General features: G+C 48.3%; 1 protein-coding gene across 4 annotated transcripts in view; it reads right to left on the bottom strand.

Annotated features, from left to right (window-relative positions):
* The window catches only part of CELF6 (CUGBP Elav-like family member 6), a 31,634-nt gene continuing 10,878 nt past the window's right edge, over positions 1–20,756 (bottom strand). The window contains exons 1-11 of one of the 4 annotated variants that reach the window (XM_056128711.1): positions 19,155–19,244; positions 18,143–18,191; positions 3,681–3,809; positions 3,488–3,567; positions 3,211–3,354; positions 2,999–3,131; positions 2,763–2,909; positions 2,282–2,362; positions 2,049–2,192; positions 1,376–1,529; positions 1–400 (exon numbers count right to left, since the gene is read on the bottom strand). In XM_056128711.1, the coding sequence (XP_055984686.1) occupies positions 1,402–1,529; positions 2,049–2,192; positions 2,282–2,362; positions 2,763–2,909; positions 2,999–3,131; positions 3,211–3,354; positions 3,488–3,567; positions 3,681–3,809; positions 18,143–18,191; positions 19,155–19,223 (1,104 nt within the window). In that variant the 5' untranslated portion in view covers positions 19,224–19,244 and the 3' untranslated portion in view covers positions 1–400; positions 1,376–1,401. Of the gene's footprint in view, positions 401–1,375; positions 1,530–2,048; positions 2,193–2,281; positions 2,363–2,762; positions 2,910–2,998; positions 3,132–3,210; positions 3,355–3,487; positions 3,568–3,680; positions 3,810–18,142; positions 18,192–19,154; positions 19,245–20,756 lie in introns of those variants that run through there. The other 3 variants (XM_056128709.1, XM_056128708.1, XM_056128710.1) reach the window with 3 other exon arrangements.

Raw genomic sequence — 20,756 nt, 5'->3', positions numbered from 1 at the left:
TTTTTTTTTCCTTTTTTTCTTTTTTTAATTTATATAGAGATATATATATTCTTAAAAAAAAACACACACACAATAGTCCTTTGGTCCCTAAACTCTAAGGAATGATATGAGTTTGAAAGAAGTAAAACTGGGCTTCCCTTGCGGACAAACCCTTGGCACCCCCAATGCCCTCTGCTGGCTCCCTAGACGGTCAATCCTCAGCCAGCCCCAGCTGCCTCACCAGCCTGAGCACGTGTGTCCCAGGCACAGAACCACCCGCGTGATGAAACAATCGTTAGAGTGGCCTGAGCCCAGGCACCAGGCCTGGGTTCGATCCACCTTCATCCGCGGCTGCTCCTTCAGGAAGGGCGGCTCAAGCGTTTCTGTGCTTTTCCGTTCCTTTCTTCTCACTCTTCAGTTTCTGTTGGGAGGGATTCATTGATAAGGGAGCGGGCAGGGGAGAAAAAAGATCAGGGTCACTTTGGAGGGCAAGGTAAGAAGAGCAGCTCAGCCAGATATCAGTGCCAGGTGGGGTGGACGATGCTCTCTTCCCAACAGCCAGGGCAAAGGCTGCAGCCTGATTCACTGAAGGGGATCCTGGCCCAACACCCACTCTGGATGCCTCCCAGGGGGAGCCCAAGTGAGGTTACGGTCATGGGCGCCTTCTAAGATCGCAAATGTCAAAGCTGCAGGCGGCTGGCCCTGCCAGACATCTGAGAGGGTCGGCTATCATCCATCACACCCCACAGATTCGGCATCCTAAGTGTACTTGTTCCTCTTCTCAAACCCATGATCCTTGGCCTATCCTCTGGTCTGTTCTTTTCCCCTTGGTGAAGCATGAAGATGGTTCACTGCCATCTTCACGGTGGAGCCCAAATTCAAGGTTTTCAATATCCATCACCCCAAATCTACTTTCCCAGTCTCCCCCACCCCACCAACCTTCCTACACGTGGGGCTTTCCCTATAGTCCATAGTGCCCTGGAGCTATACTGGAGCATAGCTAGTTGGATGCATCTGGCGATGGGCAGGGATATTTTAAAATTTATCTGTCCTTGGATTAAGGGGAAAATACAGTCTCCAACTGTGATTTTTTTTCTTCATTCCTGACTCTTGTCTATTTCCCAGGCATTTTCAGAAGTGGGTTCCCCCTGGGTGGGAGGGACAGTACAGTGAGTAGGGAGTTTGCCTCACACCTCGGTTCCATTCCTGGCACCCCAATCCCCACCAGGAGAGATCCCTGAGCGCAGAGCCAAGGGTATGGCTTGAGCTCTGCTGGGTGTGACCCCCTCCCCCAAAGCAAATACAAGTGAGTGCCCTCAATATCCCAAAGGAACATCTAAGTTGAGACTGTCTTATTACACTGGCACCATCCACCTGGGGTCCACCAAGGACTCACCTCTGTGGCTGGTTAGTGAGAGAAGATCAGTAAGGCCGGTTGGCATCCTTGGGCCTCTTTAGCTGGACCTTGAGCCTCTTCATGCCAATCTGAAAGCCATTCATGGCTTGAATAGCAGTCTGGGCACTGGTTGGATTGTCAAAGCTAACAAACCCTGAAGGCGTGAGGAAAACAGGTTAACTGAGAGGTCTGCCTGGCTGGGCCTCCTAACTCTGACCAGTGCCCTCTGCATCCTGCTCACACGCACTCTAGGACTCTTGGTGAACGCACGCGCTTGTACTCACATAGGAGAACAACCTGACTTTCCTCAGGGTGTGATTCTTGAAAGCACAAGAAGCCACTGTGTGGTTGCCTGGGCTGTTCCCTGTCTTTCCCTGGAGGGCAGGTGGCTTTCTCCTACCACGGCTCCCACTGTGGTTTTCCTGACCACCTCTCGAGTTGAAGGTACCCAGACTCCTTCCCTAGCTCGTCTCTAACAATCTGAGCTAGTCAAACTACATCCGGACATCTGTCTCCAGGATATGGGAAACATGTGGTTCTTCTCTGAGCTTGGCATTGCCCCCCACCCTCACCCACAAGTCTTCAGGAATCATTAACGTGTGGAGGGACTGTCTTAGGGTCTACTGGGAACCGCATAGGGCCAGGAGGCCCGGGGGACTGGGGCCCAGCTCACCGAAACACTTGCTCTGGTTGGTGGCTCGGTCCACAAAGACCTTGGCAGAGACAACAGCTCCAAAGGGCAGGAATGTCTGGATGAGTTCTGCATCACCAAACTCCTGAGGCAGGTGATAGATGAAGAGGTTACAGCCTTCTGGGCCTGCAGGAACAGGGGCGGGCTGATTTAGGGGAGGGGTCCCGAGCACAGCCCTTCCCAACGACCTTCCACTGCGGCTCCCAGCCACTCACCTTCTCTCTGCTGCTGTGGCAGGGCCGAAGGCTGCTGGGCAAACGCTGTGCTCACGGGGCCATAGGCCGACGGATAGGCTGCTGGAGACAGACATGGGGCGTGGGCGGTGACCCCCAACTAGGGTCCCATCTTGGGGGCTGGGAACTCGTGCACCCTTTCAGTTGAGTCTAAACTCTGGAGAGGTCGCCTAAGTTCAGGGGTAGGGGCATGGGAAGGTCGACTTCTCATCAGCGTCTACCCACACCCCGACCCCCACCCCTAGTGCAGCGAGCGCAGCCGGGCTTAGTGCTGCACCCCTGCGTAGGTTACAGCCACAGCCAGACGCAGGGCTGGGGAGACGGTGGCAGGGTTGGCCCAAGGGGCGGTCGGAGACCACGCTGTGGGGGTGGGGGGAAGGAGCCCCTTCCCCGGGGGTGCTGGGCCACATCCCCCCGCTCCCCGCTCCCCGCTCCATCGCCGTGCGCTGGGCGGAGTGCCCACCTGTGTAGGGGGAGAGCCCGTTGTTGTAGAGCGTGTCCGTGGCCGGCTGCCCGTTGGTCTGCGGGGTCAGGGGCCCGAATCCGTTGACCCCCAGGGGCGCCGGCAGGCCGGGGAGCGCGCCGGGGCCGCCGCCCGGGGAACTGGCTGCTTGTGGGGCAGGGGGCGGGAGGTGTGAGGCGCCGGGTGGGCCCCGCTGGCGGCCGCCGCGCAGCACCCCCCTGCCCGGCGCGCCCTACCTGCGGGGGGCAGCAGGGGCGCGGCCACCAGGCTGAAGGCCGCCACGTGCTGCATCTGCGCCGCCACCGCGGCCACGGGCCCGAGGCCGGGGCCCTGCGCCGCCGCCAGCAGGGCCGCCTGGTGCTGCAGGATCTGCGGGCGGCGGGGTGGGGGGGGCGCGATGAGGGGGTGCGGGGGTCGCGACCCCCGCCCCGCCCTCCCCTCCACCTACCGCCGTGGTGTAGGCCCCGCAGGCCCCGAGCGGCAGCGGCGCGGGGTGGAAGGCGCCCAGCTGCCCGGCCATCTGCTGCATCCTGCGCAGCGCGCGCTCGCGGTCCGTGTCGGCCAGCTTGACCACCAGGCTGGACGAGGCGCCCTGGGCAGGCGGGGCGGGGCAGCGGGCGGGGGACGGTGACCCAGCGCCGGCCGTCACCCCGTCCCCGCGGCGGGCCGCCGGGGGCCGTGCCCACCCCGCCGGCCTCCCCCACGCCCCGCGCGCCCGCCCTCACCGCCATGGTCCGGCTGCCGTGCAGGCCCTGGATGGCCGCCTGGGCTTCCCCCTGGCTCCCGAACTTCACGAAGGCACAGCCTGGAAGCGGGCAGAGGGGGCGGGGGGCTGCGTCCGTCACGGGTCCAGGGCTCAGCCAGCCGCGTGGCCGCAGAGCGGTGGGGTCTCCGGGCCGCCCCGGGCGCGCAAGTCACCTTTGCTGGTGCCGTCGGGGCTGCGCAGGACCGTGCACTCCTCGATGTGGCCGAAGGGCTGGAAGAGGCGCCGGACGTCGTCCTCGCCCTGCTGCTTGCCCAGCATCCCCACGAACAGCTTTCGGTCCTCTGGGGACGAAGCCAGCAGTGACCTGGGGCCCCCCGGCCAGCGGGAGCGGCTGGGAGAGGCCCTTCACCAGGGGCTCGCTCGCAGGCCTCGAGCACCGCGCTGGGCAACACGAGGGGTTCTCGGAGGGTCGGAACTCAAGGGACCCAAGCCCCATTTCCAGTGGGGAAGGCCCGGGTCGGCAGATTGCCCCCCTCCCGGGAAAGGGCCCTTCAGGCGAGCCCTGTGACCCTGGAGAATCCTGAAGTGCTGGGACTAGAAACCTGGGTTTGGCTGGGATGCAAGTCCAATCTGGAGACAGAAGGGGCCTGCAGGTACAGCCTCCCGCTCTGAGAGGTGCCGCCTCACCCAGGCCAGGCTGACTTAGCTGGGTGTCACATAAGTCACCCAGATCTGGCCCCGCTCAGAGGGGGACGGGTGGGGCCCTCAGCCGGCCCCAACAGAACCAAAGACTGTCGCGGTAATCAAGATCTTCACAGGCTGGGGACAAGTTCCTCTGGCATGAGAATGAATCTGCTGAAAAATACACGGGTTTTGTGACCGAAACCTCCAGGATCTCAAAGAGGTGGGAATGGGCCCCCTGCCCCATCTCATTGTGCTTCCAGCTGCCTGGCAGTCACACCCATGAACGCCTCTGGGCACCAAAAAAGCACATTAACAACCAAGATCCAGAGACGCACAAATAAATCTCCGAAGGGAGCAAGATGCTGTAGAGACCCCAAATCACCCTCCAGTTAAAAATTTAACTCCAGCTCCAGCACCCTATTTAAAATTTTAGAATTCCTGGAGCACATGGCCACGACATCTCACACTTTATGCCGCCGATATACCAAGACTAGCACATCACATTTGAGGGGGTGTAAAGTAGAAAGCAACAGATCTTTAGATTATATGTATAAGCACACAAGACTCAACCTGTAACAACATGTTAATGGTCTCTTATACAGGGGCGTAATGGCTCCAAGGGGAGCTACAACAATTTCCACACATTTTCCTCTAAGGAAACCTTTTTTGATCATTTTTAGTGGTCTCTTCACAACAAGCAACACAAAATAAATTATTTAACATCTGCCTTTGGGGCAGGTTTGGATGGTGGTGGGAAAATTTAAAATAATGGTGGTGGGAAGGTGTAATGGTGTTGGGATTGGCATTGAAATATTGCATGTAATACATTACTGTGAACAAGTATAAAAATAAAATTTAGGGAGAAGGGTGCCCACTTTGCCCCCTCCCCCGCCTGCACCAAGCTAAGTGTCTGAATTTTGAATGGGTTAACACAAGTTGGAGAGGTCTGAGGGTGTACCTGGTTTCCGGTACTCACAAGGTCCCAGAGTCTAAGAAACCCTAATCCATAGTCCATTACCCCTCAACAAACTGGGCTAGGCAGATGGGAGGTCTTGGTTCCTGGGTATGAGGGAGACAAGGCTGGTTGGGAATCACAGACTGAAGTCAGGGTAACAGTGAAAATGAAGAACAGACAGACTCAAGTTATCAGTGGAAGGAATCGCCACTAAAACTGTGTTTTTCTTGGATGGTGTGGGATTCAACTTCCATTATCCTTCCTACTACCCTGAAGATGTCTGTCGATGTGGTGTCTGTGTGGAGAGTGGGCACTGACATTTATCTGGGATAGGTAGAGGAAATTATTCAAAGCAGTAGTGCCCAGCAACCTTGAGGGGTAAGAGATGGACAATGAGCTTGCAACCAGAATTCTGGAGGAGGTAAGAGCCTTCTGTGATGAGGATACAATCAACTGGGTGTGTTTTATTTAGGAGAGTGTTAGCCACAAACTTGTACCTTGGAACAGATTGCTGGTTTTCTAATCCTTAAAAAATGTTGTGGAATCCCTTGTTCTAACAAAAGTATTACGGTGAGGACCAGGAAGATAGTATGGGGTGATGGTGGACTCAACCTGCACTCAACCCCCAGCACCCTATGTTCCTACCTCTATCACTGCTGGTGGCCCCCAAGCACCAGAGAGTCCAATCAGGACCATATCTTTGAGTCTATCATGCAGCTGTCTGGTCCTGTTGGCCAAGACTTGGCAGCAGTGACCTTCAGTTCTCTGAGAAACACTTATAAGCCCCAACCCCAAGCACTGGGATAAAGCTCAGAATATGCAAGAAAATCAGAAGTGCTTTTAGGGGAATCCAGAGCATGGGGTGAAACAATCTGGAGTTCCTCCTGCTTTATCTTAGTCCCTCTTAAAAGGGTCCCCAAGAAAAGTCCTTCCAAAACCCCCAGAAAGTTAAAGACTTTGTGCATCCCAGAGTGTTCCACATGGCATACACTGAGGGGTATGAGATATCTTTCCCCAGAACTGGAGATATGAATCTCCCGAGGTTCTCTCTCCTTGATCACTAGACGATCGGAACTCAAGTCCCAGAAAAATGTAGCATTATTCTAAGTTGGAACATTAATATACCCAGTGTTTCTTCAAGAGACCCAGGAGGATTTGGAGAAGATAAAAGGGTCTCCAGAAACCCAAGGAGGAAGGGAGATTCAAAACACCCTAATTTATACTGCAGTTGTGTGGTTGAGAAGGATCTACAAGAAGGCACCGGAACTTAAGTAGAGATGTCATAGGCTGAGCTCGGTTCTCAAGACATGGAAGAGTTTATGTGGACAGTGGTCTGACACTTCCTCTGCTATTCCTATTTTTGCTCTATTTTTTAGAGGGGGCCATATGGGATCACTCTTGGTGGGCCCAGGGGACCATATGGGATGCTGGGGATTGAACCTAGGTCAGTCGCACATAAGGCAAGTATCCTTCCCACTGTACTTTCTCTCTGCATCCTTGTTATTTTCTTTATGGATGATGGTCAATTTAGAATTTTTTTGTTAGTTTTTGGGTCACACCCAGCAGTGCTCAGGGTTTGCTTCTGACTCGGCACACGGGAATTACCCCCTGGCAGGCACAATAGACCATATGGTATGTTTGGAATCAAGCAGAGCTGACCACATGCCAGGCAAGTGCTCTACCCACAGCACTATCTTTTCGACCCCAGTGGTGATTTGTTTAGGCTCATGTCAGAGACCATAAAATTTTATTATCCATTTTATTTTCCCCCCATAAGAGCCTCCCAAATTAAAAACTTTTATTTTCATGAGAGGGTGACACATGAAGTGGAGGGCTACTCAGTGGATCTGGATTATGGGGCTCCCCGAGTTTGAAGCTGAAATGAGGGTGGACTCCAGAGCGAGCGCTCTGCCCATGTCATGGCACTATTTGTACCCTACTCTCTTCTTTGCCATTTTACAGGGACCTTGATGCTGCCTGGCAGGAAGTGGCTCTGAGTCACAATGACCACGAACTTTAGAGTCATCCCATGCAGTGGGATAAGCTTCTTAAAAGACCTGACAAGGAAATAAATAAAAATATCTGGACAAGGAGAAGAGTAGGCTAGATCCCTGAGAGAGGAGGCCCTTAATTCGTAATCTTAAAGATTCTGAGCACCAAATAATGCCCTAGATAGAGACAGTGATGGGATATTTTTTGTTTGGTTTGGTTTGATCTTTGACTTTTATGTCACACCCAGCAATATTCAAAACTTACTTCTGGCTCTGTGCAGTGCCCTGAGGACCATATGGGGTGCTGGAAATTGAACCTGAGTCAGTCATATGCAAGACAAGTGCCCTCCCCACTACACTATCTCTCCAGGCCCCTGATGATGGGATTTAGTTCATATAGTTTAATAATTTTGTTTTGGGTAATTAAATTTCCTTTTGGGTAAACTCCACCAGTTTGGCAAAAAAGAGATTCTGCTAAGTCATAACTTTCTGAATAAAGGTATTTCATGGGTCACAAGTACATCCTCTAAAAAGATGGGACTAGCAGACAGAGAAGATAAGCTTTGCAAGCGTAGAAGGAATTAGAATGTAGCTTCAGTGTTAAGAGATGGTCAAAAAGATACATCACTGAATGGTATAACTGCATTTTTCTGTTGATGAATGTGCTCTCTTTCTTTCTTTTCTTTCTTTCTTTCTTTCTTTCTTTCTTTTCTTTCTTTCTTTCTTTTGCTTTTTTGGTCACACCTGGCGATGCACAGGGGTTACTCCTGGTTCATACACTCAGGAATTACTACTGGCGGTGCTCGGGGGACCATATGGGATGCTGGGAATCGAACCTAGGTTGGCTGCGTGCAAGGCAAACGCCCTACCCGCTGTGCTATTGTTCAAGCCCTCTTTTTCTTTTTTTTAAATCAAAAACATTTTGAACCCAAATCAAATGGCTGGAGCCACAGATTCCCATTTCCTTGGTGTTAATTTTGATTCTGGCTATACAGATCAGGGATTCTAATGCAGCAAATGAGATCCAGAGTCAGAGTCAGACCACTCTATCTGCCTCAGGAAAAGGCACCAAAGTGCTGTCCAAGAAAGAAGGCTCTGGGACACTGGATGTGACTCTAGCAAGCACCTGCTTACTCCATTCCCAGCCGTGCCCCACATACCCAGTACAATCCGGCAACAATGCTTCTTGCAATCTCCAGTACCACAGTAAGTATGTACTCCTCACTGTACCACAACCAAGTGTGTAAGAGCAACACAATTAAAAAAGGGCCACCCCAGGTGAGCATACACTGAGTGTACAAGTACAGCATCCAAACGTGCTACTTGTAACAACAAAGGAGCAGAAAGTGGGGGGAGAAAGGGGACTCCACCTCAGCCAGACCCAAAGGCATATCTGAGGTGCCTGAGATTTGGAGTCTAAGTCTCATGTCCTGCCAGGATGTCATAGTTATAGGGACCTTTTAGGGACCAGGGCTCAGCAGCCACCGAATACATCCTGAAAATACTAGTCCATGTTTCAGTCCAAATATCAACAAAGGTGGGCCTACAGGTGATAGCATTTGGAGTAAAGTATCTCTCCCTCTGATGCTCTTAGTGATGATGGCAGCAGAGTCCTGTGGGTGATTGTGAAAGCAAATCTCCTGGTCAGGTCTATGAGCCTCAAGAATGACTTTAATACACACACACACACACACACACACACACAAACACACACCATAGAATAAACAAATTAAGCAAAATATCAAATTACAAAAATAATAGGAAAACAGTGGGAAACCTGAAAATGATAGTGAGGGGGAGCATTGCACTTATGAATTCATAAAAAAGAATAAAAAATAAGCTTGGAATAAATTTAACCTAGAAGAATAAAGACTTGTACTCTGAAAATGATAGAACACTGCTGAAAGGAATGAAAGAAGATAGATGGAAACGAATTTTTGTTCACAGAGTAAAAGACAGCATCACGAAGATTTCACAGTCAAAGTGATTCACATATTTAGCACAAGTTCTATCAAAATTCCAATGACTTTTCCCTCCAGAAAAATCCATCCTAAATTTTAAATGAATTCTCAAAAGAAGTTGAACAGACAAAGCAAAAAGAACAAAGTTCGAGGGCTTAAGATTCCTGATTTAAAATCTTATCACAGGCTATACTAATTAAAACAGTGTGGTACTAACCTAAAGACAGACATAGAAACCAAGAGAATAGAATAGACAGCCCAGAAACAAGAAACCAACAGAATAGAATAGACAGCCCAGAAACAAGAATTTTCATAATGGTCAAGTGATTTTGTTGTTGTTTTGGCCACATTCTGCAATACTCAGGGCCTACTCCTGGCTTGCACTCAGGGATCACTCACAGTGGGCTTGGGGGGCCATATGGGGGTGCTGGGATGGAACCCAGATAGGCTGCATGCAAGGCAAAGACCTTGTCCACTGTCCAGTACCAAGTCAACTGATTTTTGACAAGCATGTCAGTCTTTACTTCTACATGCAAAGGTATGAACTTAGTGCCTTATTCTACATCATATACAAAAATTAACTGAAAATAAATGAAAATGCTTCAACTGTAAAACCATTAGAAGAAGACTTAGCAGAAAAACTTCATTATTTCGTATTTGGCAATGTTTTTCTAAAATGACAACTGAAACAAAAATAAATTGGACCACATCATATCGAAGGATATTATCATACTGAAAAGGTTACTTACAGAATGTAATAAAATCAAAGATTAGGGGACTAGAGAGGTAGCACAGAGGGTGTGGTCCCCCAAATAAAACAAACCAGCATTAAAAAATACATGTAGATACTCAATAACAAAAATCAAATAACTGAATTTTAAAATGACTTGAATAGATACTACAAATGACCAGTAACTATATAAAAAGATGCCCAACATCACTAAACACTGAGGAAGCACAAAGCAAAACCACAATCTAATACTCATTAAGCCGTATTGGTGATGGATGTGGAGAAACTGAAACACTTTTGTGCTGTCAGTGGGAATGTGAATTGGCACAGCCACTTTGGAAAACAGTAAGGTAGATTCTCAAGAAATTAAAAAAAGAATTATCACGTGATCCAGTAATAACACTTTTGGTACATGTCAAGAAGAATTGAAAGCAAGGTCCTAAAGAGATATGTGTTCATTCATATTATTTGCAGTAACTAAATGGTGGAAAGAACCCAAATATCAGGCAACCTACAAATGGATAAAAAAATGAAATAAAATATTACATAGTGTACAAGGGAGAAAATCATGAAAAATGCTACAACACAAAAGCCTTGAGGCTATTGTGATAAGTCTGTTGACAAAAAAAAAAATTACTATCTGATTTTATTTAACAATTACTATCTGAGTCACCTAGAATAGTCAAACTGAAAGAAACAAGGTATAATGGCGGCCGCCAGTGACCAGGGAGGAGGAGAAAGGCAGGACCATTGAGTAGGCAAAGCTAAGTCTTGTAAGATAAAAAAGTTCCGCAGATTGGTTGCACAGTTATGTGCAACATAATGCTTAATATTACAGAAAAGTACGCCAAAAATGGTAAAAATGGTGACATTTATGTCATATCTATTTCATTACAACTGGAAAATAAAAGAAAAAAGGTTTTACAAAGTGAGATGTCAAATAGCAACTTCAACCAGGTAACAGAACAGAGATGCCATGGTTCCTTCACCTCAATCCAGGAGACCAGGGAGGTGAGCGGGAAAGGGCGTCTGGGCTGACTGCCTCTTGCAGACAGAAGCAGGCAGCCCGTAGGGACACGATTTCCCTTACAGGCATGCAGCTGATGCTGGGGCACTGTCACACACTGGGCTGTGTGGGGGCGGGGGGACTTGCCAGTGGTCTAAAGGAAATAACAACCAGTAGCTCTGGGTGCTTTGCTCCGAGTCAGGCAGGTGGAACAGCGTGTCCCTTCGCCTGGAGCGGTGGGGTGCCGCTCAGGAAGTGAAGCATTCACTCGAACAAAGTCTTACGCAGTCATGTGAAACTTAAACCAGTCAGGTCTCAGTCAGAAAGAACCTTTTTAGAATTATGTAGGTATTAAGGATCAAAGATAGGAACAAGTGTCATTTGACTCATAGAAATTGTTGCTAGGGTCCCTACCTTAGGCTAAAGGCATCAGGGCCTGGGATATGGCTCAAGCACTGGGCTGAATCCTGACACCACATGCTCCTGAACGCTGCCAGGTATACTCTTGGCGATCCTTAAGAATCACCTGGGGGACTGAGCAATAGTACAGCGGGGAGGGGAGTTGCCTTGCACACGGCAGACCCCAGGTTCAATCCCTGGCATCCCAATGTGGTTCCCTGAGCACCGCCAGGAGTAACTCTGAGCACAGAGCCAGGAGTAACCCCTGTGCATCGCTGAGTGTCACCCAAAAAGCAACAAATAAATAAATAAATAAATAAATAAATAAAAGAATCATCTGGATGGAGGCCAGAGTGATAGTAGGACAGGTAGACCATTTGCCTCGCACACAGCCAACCGTGGTTCGATTCCTGGCACCCCAGGTGGTCCCATGAGCCTGTTAGGAGTGCTCCCTGAATGCAGATCCAGGAGTAAGCCCTGAGCACAGCTGGTGTGGTACCCAAAGCCCTCCCCACCCCCAGAAAAAAGAAATAAAAAAGAGAAAGGAATCACTAGGAGTGGCGTGAGTGGCGTGAGTGGTCAAAGAAGAGACCATGTCTTTGTAGTTTAAAATTCTGAAAATTCTATCTCAAAACTTTAACTCAGAGTTTAGTTGCTAAATAGTGAATAGAGTCTCCGAAAAAAAAATATTGGAGAAAATGGCTCACCTAGTTAGGTATTACTCAAATGCCACATTGATGTTTGATTTAACACTTGCAAATTCAAGCAGAAATTAAAAGACAATTAGATAATGGTGGTTGGAGGTTACCGTGATAACACACCAATTGGCTTTTGAATTAAAAGAGATATCAAGATATAAAAAGAAGTGGCTTTTGTTTTTTACATCACGGTGCTTCAAATTAAAAAAAAAAAAAGCCAAAAAACAAACAAACTGGAGGGCCAGAGAGATAGTACAGCAGGGGTAAGGCACTTGCTTTACACACAGCTGACCGAGGTTTTATCTTGCCACTCTGATATGGTTGCCTGAGCCCCACCAAAAGTTATTCTTTTATTTTTCTTTTTGGGTCACATCTGATGATGTACAGGGATCACTCCTGGCTCTGCACTCAGGAATTACCCCTGGCGGTGCTCAGGGGACCAAATGGGATGCTGGGAATTGAACCCCGGTTGGCCGCATGCAAGGCAAACGCCCTACCCGCTGTGCTATCACTTCAGCCCCTAAAAGTAATTCTTGGGCACAGAGCCAGGAGTAATCCCTAAGCACCACCAGGTGTAGCTGGCCCACACCAACCCCTCCCCCCAAAATTGTTTTTTTTTTAAAAAAAAAGAGTATCTCACCTTGGAGAATGTTTTCATTTTAAATTAAAAAAAAAACACTGACGTGTAGAGTGCATGGCTCAATTACCTAAACTATGCCTATACCTTACACATCTCATACATAAATATTTGCTGAGTAAAAATATAGTCAAGTTGGGAAATGAAAAAAGCAGAGCAATCACCATTGTGATTTATGAAATTATTGATCTTATGTTATGAAATCTGAAAGCAAGGAAAATATACAGGAATTCAATGATTTTTAAGATTTTTGCCTTGGGACCAAAAATATAACTTTCTAATAAGATTGAAGTTTACACTTGAACTCATTTTTACTGTTTCCACATAGAGATAATGTGTTAGAAAAAAATCAGCCATAGACTTCAAGCTGAAAAGCAAATAAAATAGACTTATTTAATTACAATTGGTTGAGGGACTTGGGGATCCTTCGCTCTGACCTCATATAATTCAGGACACCGTTTTTTTAAATACAGGAGCTCTGACTATTTTGAGAGGCAGGGTGAGCTACACCCGGTGGTGCTCAGGGGTAATTCCTGGCTCTGCACTCAGGAATTACTCCTGATGGACTTGGGAGACCACATGGAATATTGGCAATTGAACCTGATCAGCCTTGTGCAAGGCAAGAGCCCTACCTTCTGTACTATCTCTCCAGCCCTGAGAGCACTGAATTACTACCCAGATAAATGTTTCAATGTTCATATTTAAATAAATACAAATACTAATGTATAATTTTTTTTGCTATCATGCATTTTTAATGTAGAAATGGATGGCTTTGGTCTATTAGAGATAACTTTAATTGCAAAACCAGATGTATTTTCCTAGCGTTCAACACACAAGGTATTAACTACAGAAAGAGTATGGTCTATTCGAACAGTGAAAACTTGGCTACAGAATTCATGGGAACTGGCTAGGATATATTAAATTAAATTAATTAAAGGCCCTCCCGTTGATCGTCGATTTGCTCGAGCGGGCCCAGTAACGTCTCCATTGGAGACTTTGTTGTTACTGTGTCTGGCATATCGAATACTCTCGGTAGCTTGCCGGGCTCTCCGAGAGGGGCGGAGGAATCGAACTCGGGTCGGCCATGTTGGCCGCGTGTAAGGCGAACGCCCTACCCGCTGTGCTATCGGATATATTAAGAGACTGCCATAATACAATCCATGAAGATACAGGGTCATAACTGGCTGCTGAACAGAGCATCACGAGGACTGAAGGGATTTGACCGTGGAGGAAGAGAATCACAGTACCTTCCTTTCAGGTGGATGCTGTTGTATTGTTACTATTATTTTATCATGGGTTTGGAATGAATAAGTGTTACCAATAATTTCTAAAAGTAAAAAAAATATAAATTATATTTAAAACATAGGTTATTTTGACTAGGAAGTTAGTGCCTACTGATTTAAAATGATATTATTACTATGTTGTACTGGCAACAAAATTTAAAACTTTAAAAACTAAAAAATAAACAAACCAAAAAATACTTGTGTGAGCCACCAGAGAGATAGCTCAGTGAGCTGGATTTCCTGAATGGCCTGCAGGAAGCTGGGTTCATCCCCACCTAAGCACACAGCTAGGAACAAGTGGCCAAGCAATGCCAGCATGTCCCCAAAGCCAGGAATAAGGAAGAAAATTTTTTAAATTGTGGGTACAACAGAATATTCTTCTTTGGGGAACAAAATGGAAGCCTTTAGACCAAGGAACACACCTGATAGGTTTGATTAAGCTCTCATAATGCTGGTTCTTTTTCTTTTTAATGGAATTTTGTTGTTAACACGAAATTGAATTGAAATGTTAACTTTTCATTAAATCATGACAACCTTACCTACCCGGCTCCTGTAGAATTTCCACTGGAGCGGTGTGGAATCTACGAGTCCCTTCCAGAAGAAAATGGAATATTTTTTAAATTATATTTGCCTTGATACCCACCCCATAGATTATGTCTGCATTGTTACCAACATCCTGAGTGACACAGAAATCACTATTAACTGTAAATTAAGGGATTACATTTCAAGTATAATAAAAATACTTGAAGTCTCACAGGATTAAATCTTCAAGAAAGGTGTGATCATTAAGTCTGAAGGTTGATAGAATTTTGGAGATTACAGAGAGATGAGACCTGCCCCCACAAATATGTCAAATACTGCATTGCAAAAGCAAAACCCAATTCCATCTTTCAGAGTGGAGTTTCTAAATCATTAGTTTGTATTAAAATTTGGCAGGGAGCCGGAGTAGAGCAGCTTGTCTTGCATGTGACTGACTTCAGTTTGATCCCTGCCTCCCATTTGGTCCCCCAAGGCTGCCAGGAATGATTCCTCAGTACAGAACCAGGAGTAATCCTAATCATAGCAGGGTGTCACCCTCCAAAATTGGCAGAGAGCTAAATTTAATTTACAAGAGCAATAATGAGAAGCACTGAAGAAAAACAGTACAGTTTGGTTAGTAGCAAGATTATCTACCAACACTGACAAATACAACGGTTTCCAGAGGGGCCAGGGGAAGGCATGGGAAGAACAGAGAGGGCAATAATGGCACAGGGACTCTGGTGGAAGTTGCACTGAGGCTTATACGCTAGAGAGGAGTCGGGCTGGAGTGACAGTACAGTAGGGAAGGCACTTGCCTTGCATATAGCTGATCCAGGTTCAATGCCTGGCATCTCATAAGCTCCTCTGAGCACTGCCAGGAGTGATTCCTGAGTTCAGAACCCAGAGTAAGCCCTGGGCTATATTGATTGTGGCCCAATTACACATAACCATCCAATCAAACAAAAAAGATTCACTAAAGAGTAGTAAAGCTGTATTTCTGAAAATGTTGAGGTTTCTTGTTTGGCCATACCCAGCAGTGCTGATGGGGTTCTTCTGGACCCTGTGCTCAGGGATTGCTCTCTGGGGTACTCAGGGAAACCTGAACCTCTGGCATGCACTCAGCCCCTTTATTTATTTCCCAACACCCTGAAATGTTTCTCGATAGGGACTCTTCTCCTGGTGCAGCCTGGAAGCCCAGGGTCACTCCTGGACAGTTCTAAGGACTCCTTGGTGCCAGGGATTAAACTCAGTGTCTCACTCATGCCAGGCATGTACTTTCTACCACTTGAGCCATCTTCCCGGTCCTGGAGCTTTATAATATTGTAAATCAATAAATCCAGGGAAGGAAATAAAAATTTTATATATTTCCAAAGAAAAAGATAACTAAGATCAGTTTATAGTAAAATACTTAGATTACAAGCTATTATAAATTATAAAGCACATCTATAGTGCAAAAATCACAAAGCTTAAACACTTTTAAATGCTCTGCAAGACTGAGTACATATGCCTTCTTTCTCCTGAATATGTAGCAAGGAACATCTGGTGGGTATGAGTGAGAGCAGAGGGGAACTGAAAGACCTGATTATGCCAGCCTACAAGAAGGATTATCCACAGGCACATGTGGAGTATGTGCTCCTGAGAGTTATGCTTGTCAGGAGGTAAGAGGTATCTGTGTAAAACATTAGCACTAAAATGATGAGTTTTAGAGGTGGCACAGGTAGGATGCCACACGTACAGTACTTGTCAGTAAAGTGACAGTTGAAAAATTGTACCAAAACACAAAACAAACAAACAAACACTGTCCTCCCGCTGTTCATCAATTTTGCTCATCCGGGCCCAGTAGCATCTCCATTTTGAGACTTCTTGTTACTGGGTTTGGCATATTGAATACGTCACGGGTAGCTTGCCAGGCTTCGCCGTGTGGGCGAGATACTCCTGGTAGCTTGCGGGGCTCTCCGAGAGGGGCGGAGGAATCGAATCCGCCTGGACTGGGCTGACTGCACGCAAGGCAAACACCCTACCGCTGTGCTATCGCTCCAGCTCGTACCAAAAAATAGATGGAGAAAACTATAAAACTCAGACAGATGCCACTGCTTGGGCCCAGTTGAGTTGGACACATGGACCAGGTCCAGCAAAAGCCTTAGCAGCATGGAGCCCATCTTTGTGCAGTGACCCACCCTGACAAGATAGGGTGGTCGGCAAACAGTAGGGGTGCTCTGGTACCGGGGGTCTTTAGTTCCTGAACCCGATACCCAAGTTGCTCTATGTTTCTCTGAGCTCTTTATAGACCATCCTTCCTGCAAGGAATGCACCTCCATTGGCCTCCATCTCCAGCTGACTACTTCTTTGTCCTTGAAATAGCAGCTTCAATATTACTCCGCTGGGAACCCAATTTGAACTCCCAGACTATGTAAGTGCCCTTGTTTATCAGACTATATTAATCCCCAAGATCTCCTTCCCCAGTCCTGGAGAAGTGCTGATTACATTGAACTGTGTCCCCTTGCTTACTTGCCCATGTCTTTTCATTGCTCCAGAGCTCCAGGAGCAGCCAGGCACCAGGTCTGCCTCACTCACACCTGTAATCAGAAGATGTTGGTTGGATGGTGGAAATGAACTACAGCCCAACTTTCTGTAGATGGCTCCCTGACTCCCTCATGGCTCTCAGCTGGCCTCAGCTGTGGCACTACCTTGTGTTTGTAGGCAGAGCCTAGGAGATTGACAGCAATGGCTTTGATGCATAATGGTTTTCCAGGAAGCAAAAATTTGGGAAGAAAGTGAACCAGAGGCTTGGTATGCAGATCGGAACTTTTCAAACACTGGTCTGCAAACAATGACATAGAAAAGGATATATAGAGATATATATGTGTATATGTGTATGTGGATAGCAAGAAGGAAGTAGAATATATCTCTTTAAGATAGGCAAGGAGGTGATAACATCTTAGATGAGAAATTGAGACTCCAAGTCCAGAGATCAGAGAATCTGAAAGGATGAAGAGAATTCTTGAAGGAGAGAACTCCCAAATGGAGCCATAGAATTATGAGAGTCCCTGTAGGATGGACATGGAGCATGAAGTCTGAAAGAGTGTACAGAATTACTAGGGAGCAATAAACGTCTGGATTCCATTCTCCCCCTGATCTGGGGCGGCTTATTTCACCTGAAAAACCATAACTGATGTTGGGAAAAGGCAGGGAGAAAGATTTATCTGAGGCAAAGAATCAATAGACATCAGGGGAGGACTAGAAGCAGATATTCTGGAACAATATGAGATCAAGATAAATTCACCAATAACTAACAGCAGAAGGTAACATTGCTTTTCCGGCACGGAAGCTAACCAGAACACATCTGGTTTTCAGCATAGAGAAAAATTCCTTAATGTGGTTTACAAAGCCTGTCTTACCGTCTTACCAGGCTCTTCTTGATCATGAGTAAATACACAACTGAGATGAAGGAATGAATGGTCCCAATCCAGTATGGAGTGGGTTCTCTAGAACCACTGGAAAAGGAGACTACATCTAGCTTGGATCTTCAAACCACCTGCAAAAACAGTAATGTCCCCTCTCCGAGGACAAGGCAGCAAGAGTTCCCTGGCTCTGTTTCCACAGTGTTTGCTTAGGCCCTTTTGGATGGTGTTGGGTCTGAAGGCCCCAGGACCCAACCCCACCTCCATCTAAGGGTGGGAACTCCTAGGACTGAACAACCCCACTATTCCCCTGCTGCAATAGGGTTCAAGTTATAAAGCAGGGCGTGGCCTGACTCCAAGAGTGAGCCCTCCATGGGTGACCCCTGAGCTTCTTCGAACAGGTAAGTTACCTCCTCGGCCCTCACTGGCAGCCGGCTTCACCTGGATCGGACGATTCATCTGAAAGACATCAGATCAACACACCCCATCAGTATTACTGCCTGGCCCCTGGTCCCTGGCGTCTCCACCCCTGGGCTTCTAAGGATCTAAGTACTAGGCCTCTGCACGCCACCACTCACATATTGGGAAAGGGATTATAGATTATCACCAAAATGCCTTCCTTAAACCCAGACATTGAGATGGTGCTGAAAAGGTTTGGTAATAGAAGCTTAGTGGCAAAGACAGGGTGGAATGTGGCAGTAAAAGTGCTTCCCCTCCCTGGGGTCCCGGGTGGAGACTGTGGAAAGCCCAGCTCGGCTAGCCGCTGGATTCAGAAGCTCTGGGTGAGAAAAAATGGGTGGGAGGGTGGTGCCGATATTTTGTTTTTCTCTAAAACTGAGAATATAATTCTACGTGTCATTTAGACGAAACCATCTGGGCATCTTACAGGGCTGAAAACCCTCCACTCCGCCATTGAACGTCGCGACTGTAAGCAAGTTACCCTCTCTGAGAGTCAGCCAGTCGGGTGGGTGCTGCTGCCCCCAGCTCCCGCGTCACCAATATTTCCACACTCGCTCCCTCATGCAGTGCCCAGGCCCGCCTTCCCCTGTGATGCCGGAACCTCTCGGGCACCATTCTTGTCTCACACACCCTGCTCTTCCCTTCCTAGGGAGTGCCACCCCCACCTCAGCCTCCGCCACCGTCTCCCCATGGATGACTCAGAGTTCTGCGTCTCCAGCCCACACCTCCCTCCTGAGCTTCAGACCCAAAGGCCCAGCTGCTTGCTGGACAGGCCATCTCGGACGTTCCACTGGCCCCTTCCACTCGGCACCCACAAACCAGAGCTCATCTCCATGCCCGAACTTGATTCTGCCACTCCCCCAAGCCCTAAACCTGACAAGCAGCTTGACACCACCCCTTCCCACCCAGACCAATTTCCCCTTCTAATTCAGGGGTTACCTGAGCGGGGCGGATAAGAATCACCTGGTAACGTAGCAGACTCTCAACGTGGGGCGTCATATCATTTGTACAAAGCTCCTCGGTGATCCCCATATACACGCCACACACTCCCAGCCCCCAACCGCCCTGAGAGAATTCATGATTGAATCCCCATCTCACCTTCCTCTCATGGGTGTTGTGGGGATCACATGAGAGAATGGGAACGCAAAAGGTCTTTGTAAACTGCCAGGAGCTTGGTGCGTAGGATGTGAGGAATTATTGTTGGGGGGCAGACAGCTGAGTGCCGGGAGAAAAGAACAGCGGCCTTCCGTTCATGGAGGAAGGGGTACTGATGCCCATCTGGCCTGAGAAGGTGGTGATCTGACCCCCTCCCCTCAGGAAATGCACTGCTTCTGCACCAATCAGGGGCCACTCCATCCCCTACCAAAGTGCTGGTTGCCGAGACAACAAGCAGCTTCCTGTTACCATAGCCACAAGTGCTACCCGGTAACCATGGCAACGCCCTGGCAGTCACAGTTGAGCAATTTCCTTTGGATCAAATTTGGGGGTGGGGGAGTAGGGAGGGCTTATTAAAAAAAAAAAGAAAAGAAAAGAAAAGAAAAGAAAGAAGGCAGAAAAGGAAAACAGGCCAAACTTGAACCAGCCGAATTCCCCTCCCAACCAGCTCTCGGGGTCCTATCCGCTCTGACACACCCACCCGCTGGCGGTGGAGCATCCGCAGTGTACCAGGCAGTGGGTGGGGGCTGAGACACCGACAGGACTCAGGCTGCAGTCTAGAGGGGATGACAGATCAATCCAAGCAGATCAGGGCGAGCTGGACAGGTCTGGACTGGCCTGGACCAGGGACCAGGAGAACAGGACCCGTCCCTGGGCATGGCCACCTGTGATTGTGGAGGAGAGACCAAGAGACAGAGCCATGGAGAGCAGAGACATGGGGAGAGTTGAAGAAACAAGGGAAGACAGCGGCGTGGGTGAGAAAGACAGAGAGAAAGATGGGGAGGGAGAGAGAGATGGAGAGAGACAGACAGACAGGCAGACAGATAGACAGACCAAGAAGGGGGTCCAGGAAGAGAGAAGCAGTGGGGCAGATAATGTGAGGAAAAGGAGGGCATGACGGGCCATGAAGAGGATGCAGGCAAGGCAGGGAGGAGTATGGAGGGGGGGAGGGAGGGAGAATGGAAGCCTGGGATGGGGGGGCAGTGAGGGTGAGCAAGACCATCATTATTTTATTAGTTCTTAAATAGATTCCGAGAATTACTCTCCAGAGCCTAGAGTGAAGAGTCCATGTGACAGCAGCGGTTTCCATGGCAGCGGCTGCCCGGCTGGGTTTCCGGGGAGATGGATCTCGTCGGTGCTCTGGAAGACGCCCCTTTCTCTCTCTCCTCCACACTCCACCTCTCCCTGACAGAGAGCGGGTATGAGGCGGCATGGACCTGCCCCCCACAGGGATTGGGCAGAGGGTATGCCGTGGCGGCTGGCATCCAGGCTTCTCACCACCCAGGCTTGCTGCCAGTATTCTCTGAACTTATGAACTCCCCGGTCTGGCTCGTTCAGAGAACATGGCGATGGCTCTGGGGACCCTCCCTGTCCTCAAAAGTTCAAAATGAAGGAAATAAGACCAACTTT

Source organism: Sorex fumeus, unplaced genomic scaffold, assembly GCF_029834395.1.
Source record: "Sorex fumeus unplaced genomic scaffold, SorFum_2.1 ptg000067l, whole genome shotgun sequence".
Classification (NCBI taxonomy): domain Eukaryota; kingdom Metazoa; phylum Chordata; class Mammalia; order Eulipotyphla; family Soricidae; genus Sorex; species Sorex fumeus.
Note: the sequence above shows the minus strand (reverse complement) of the source record. Positions and strands in the feature narration are given on the sequence as shown.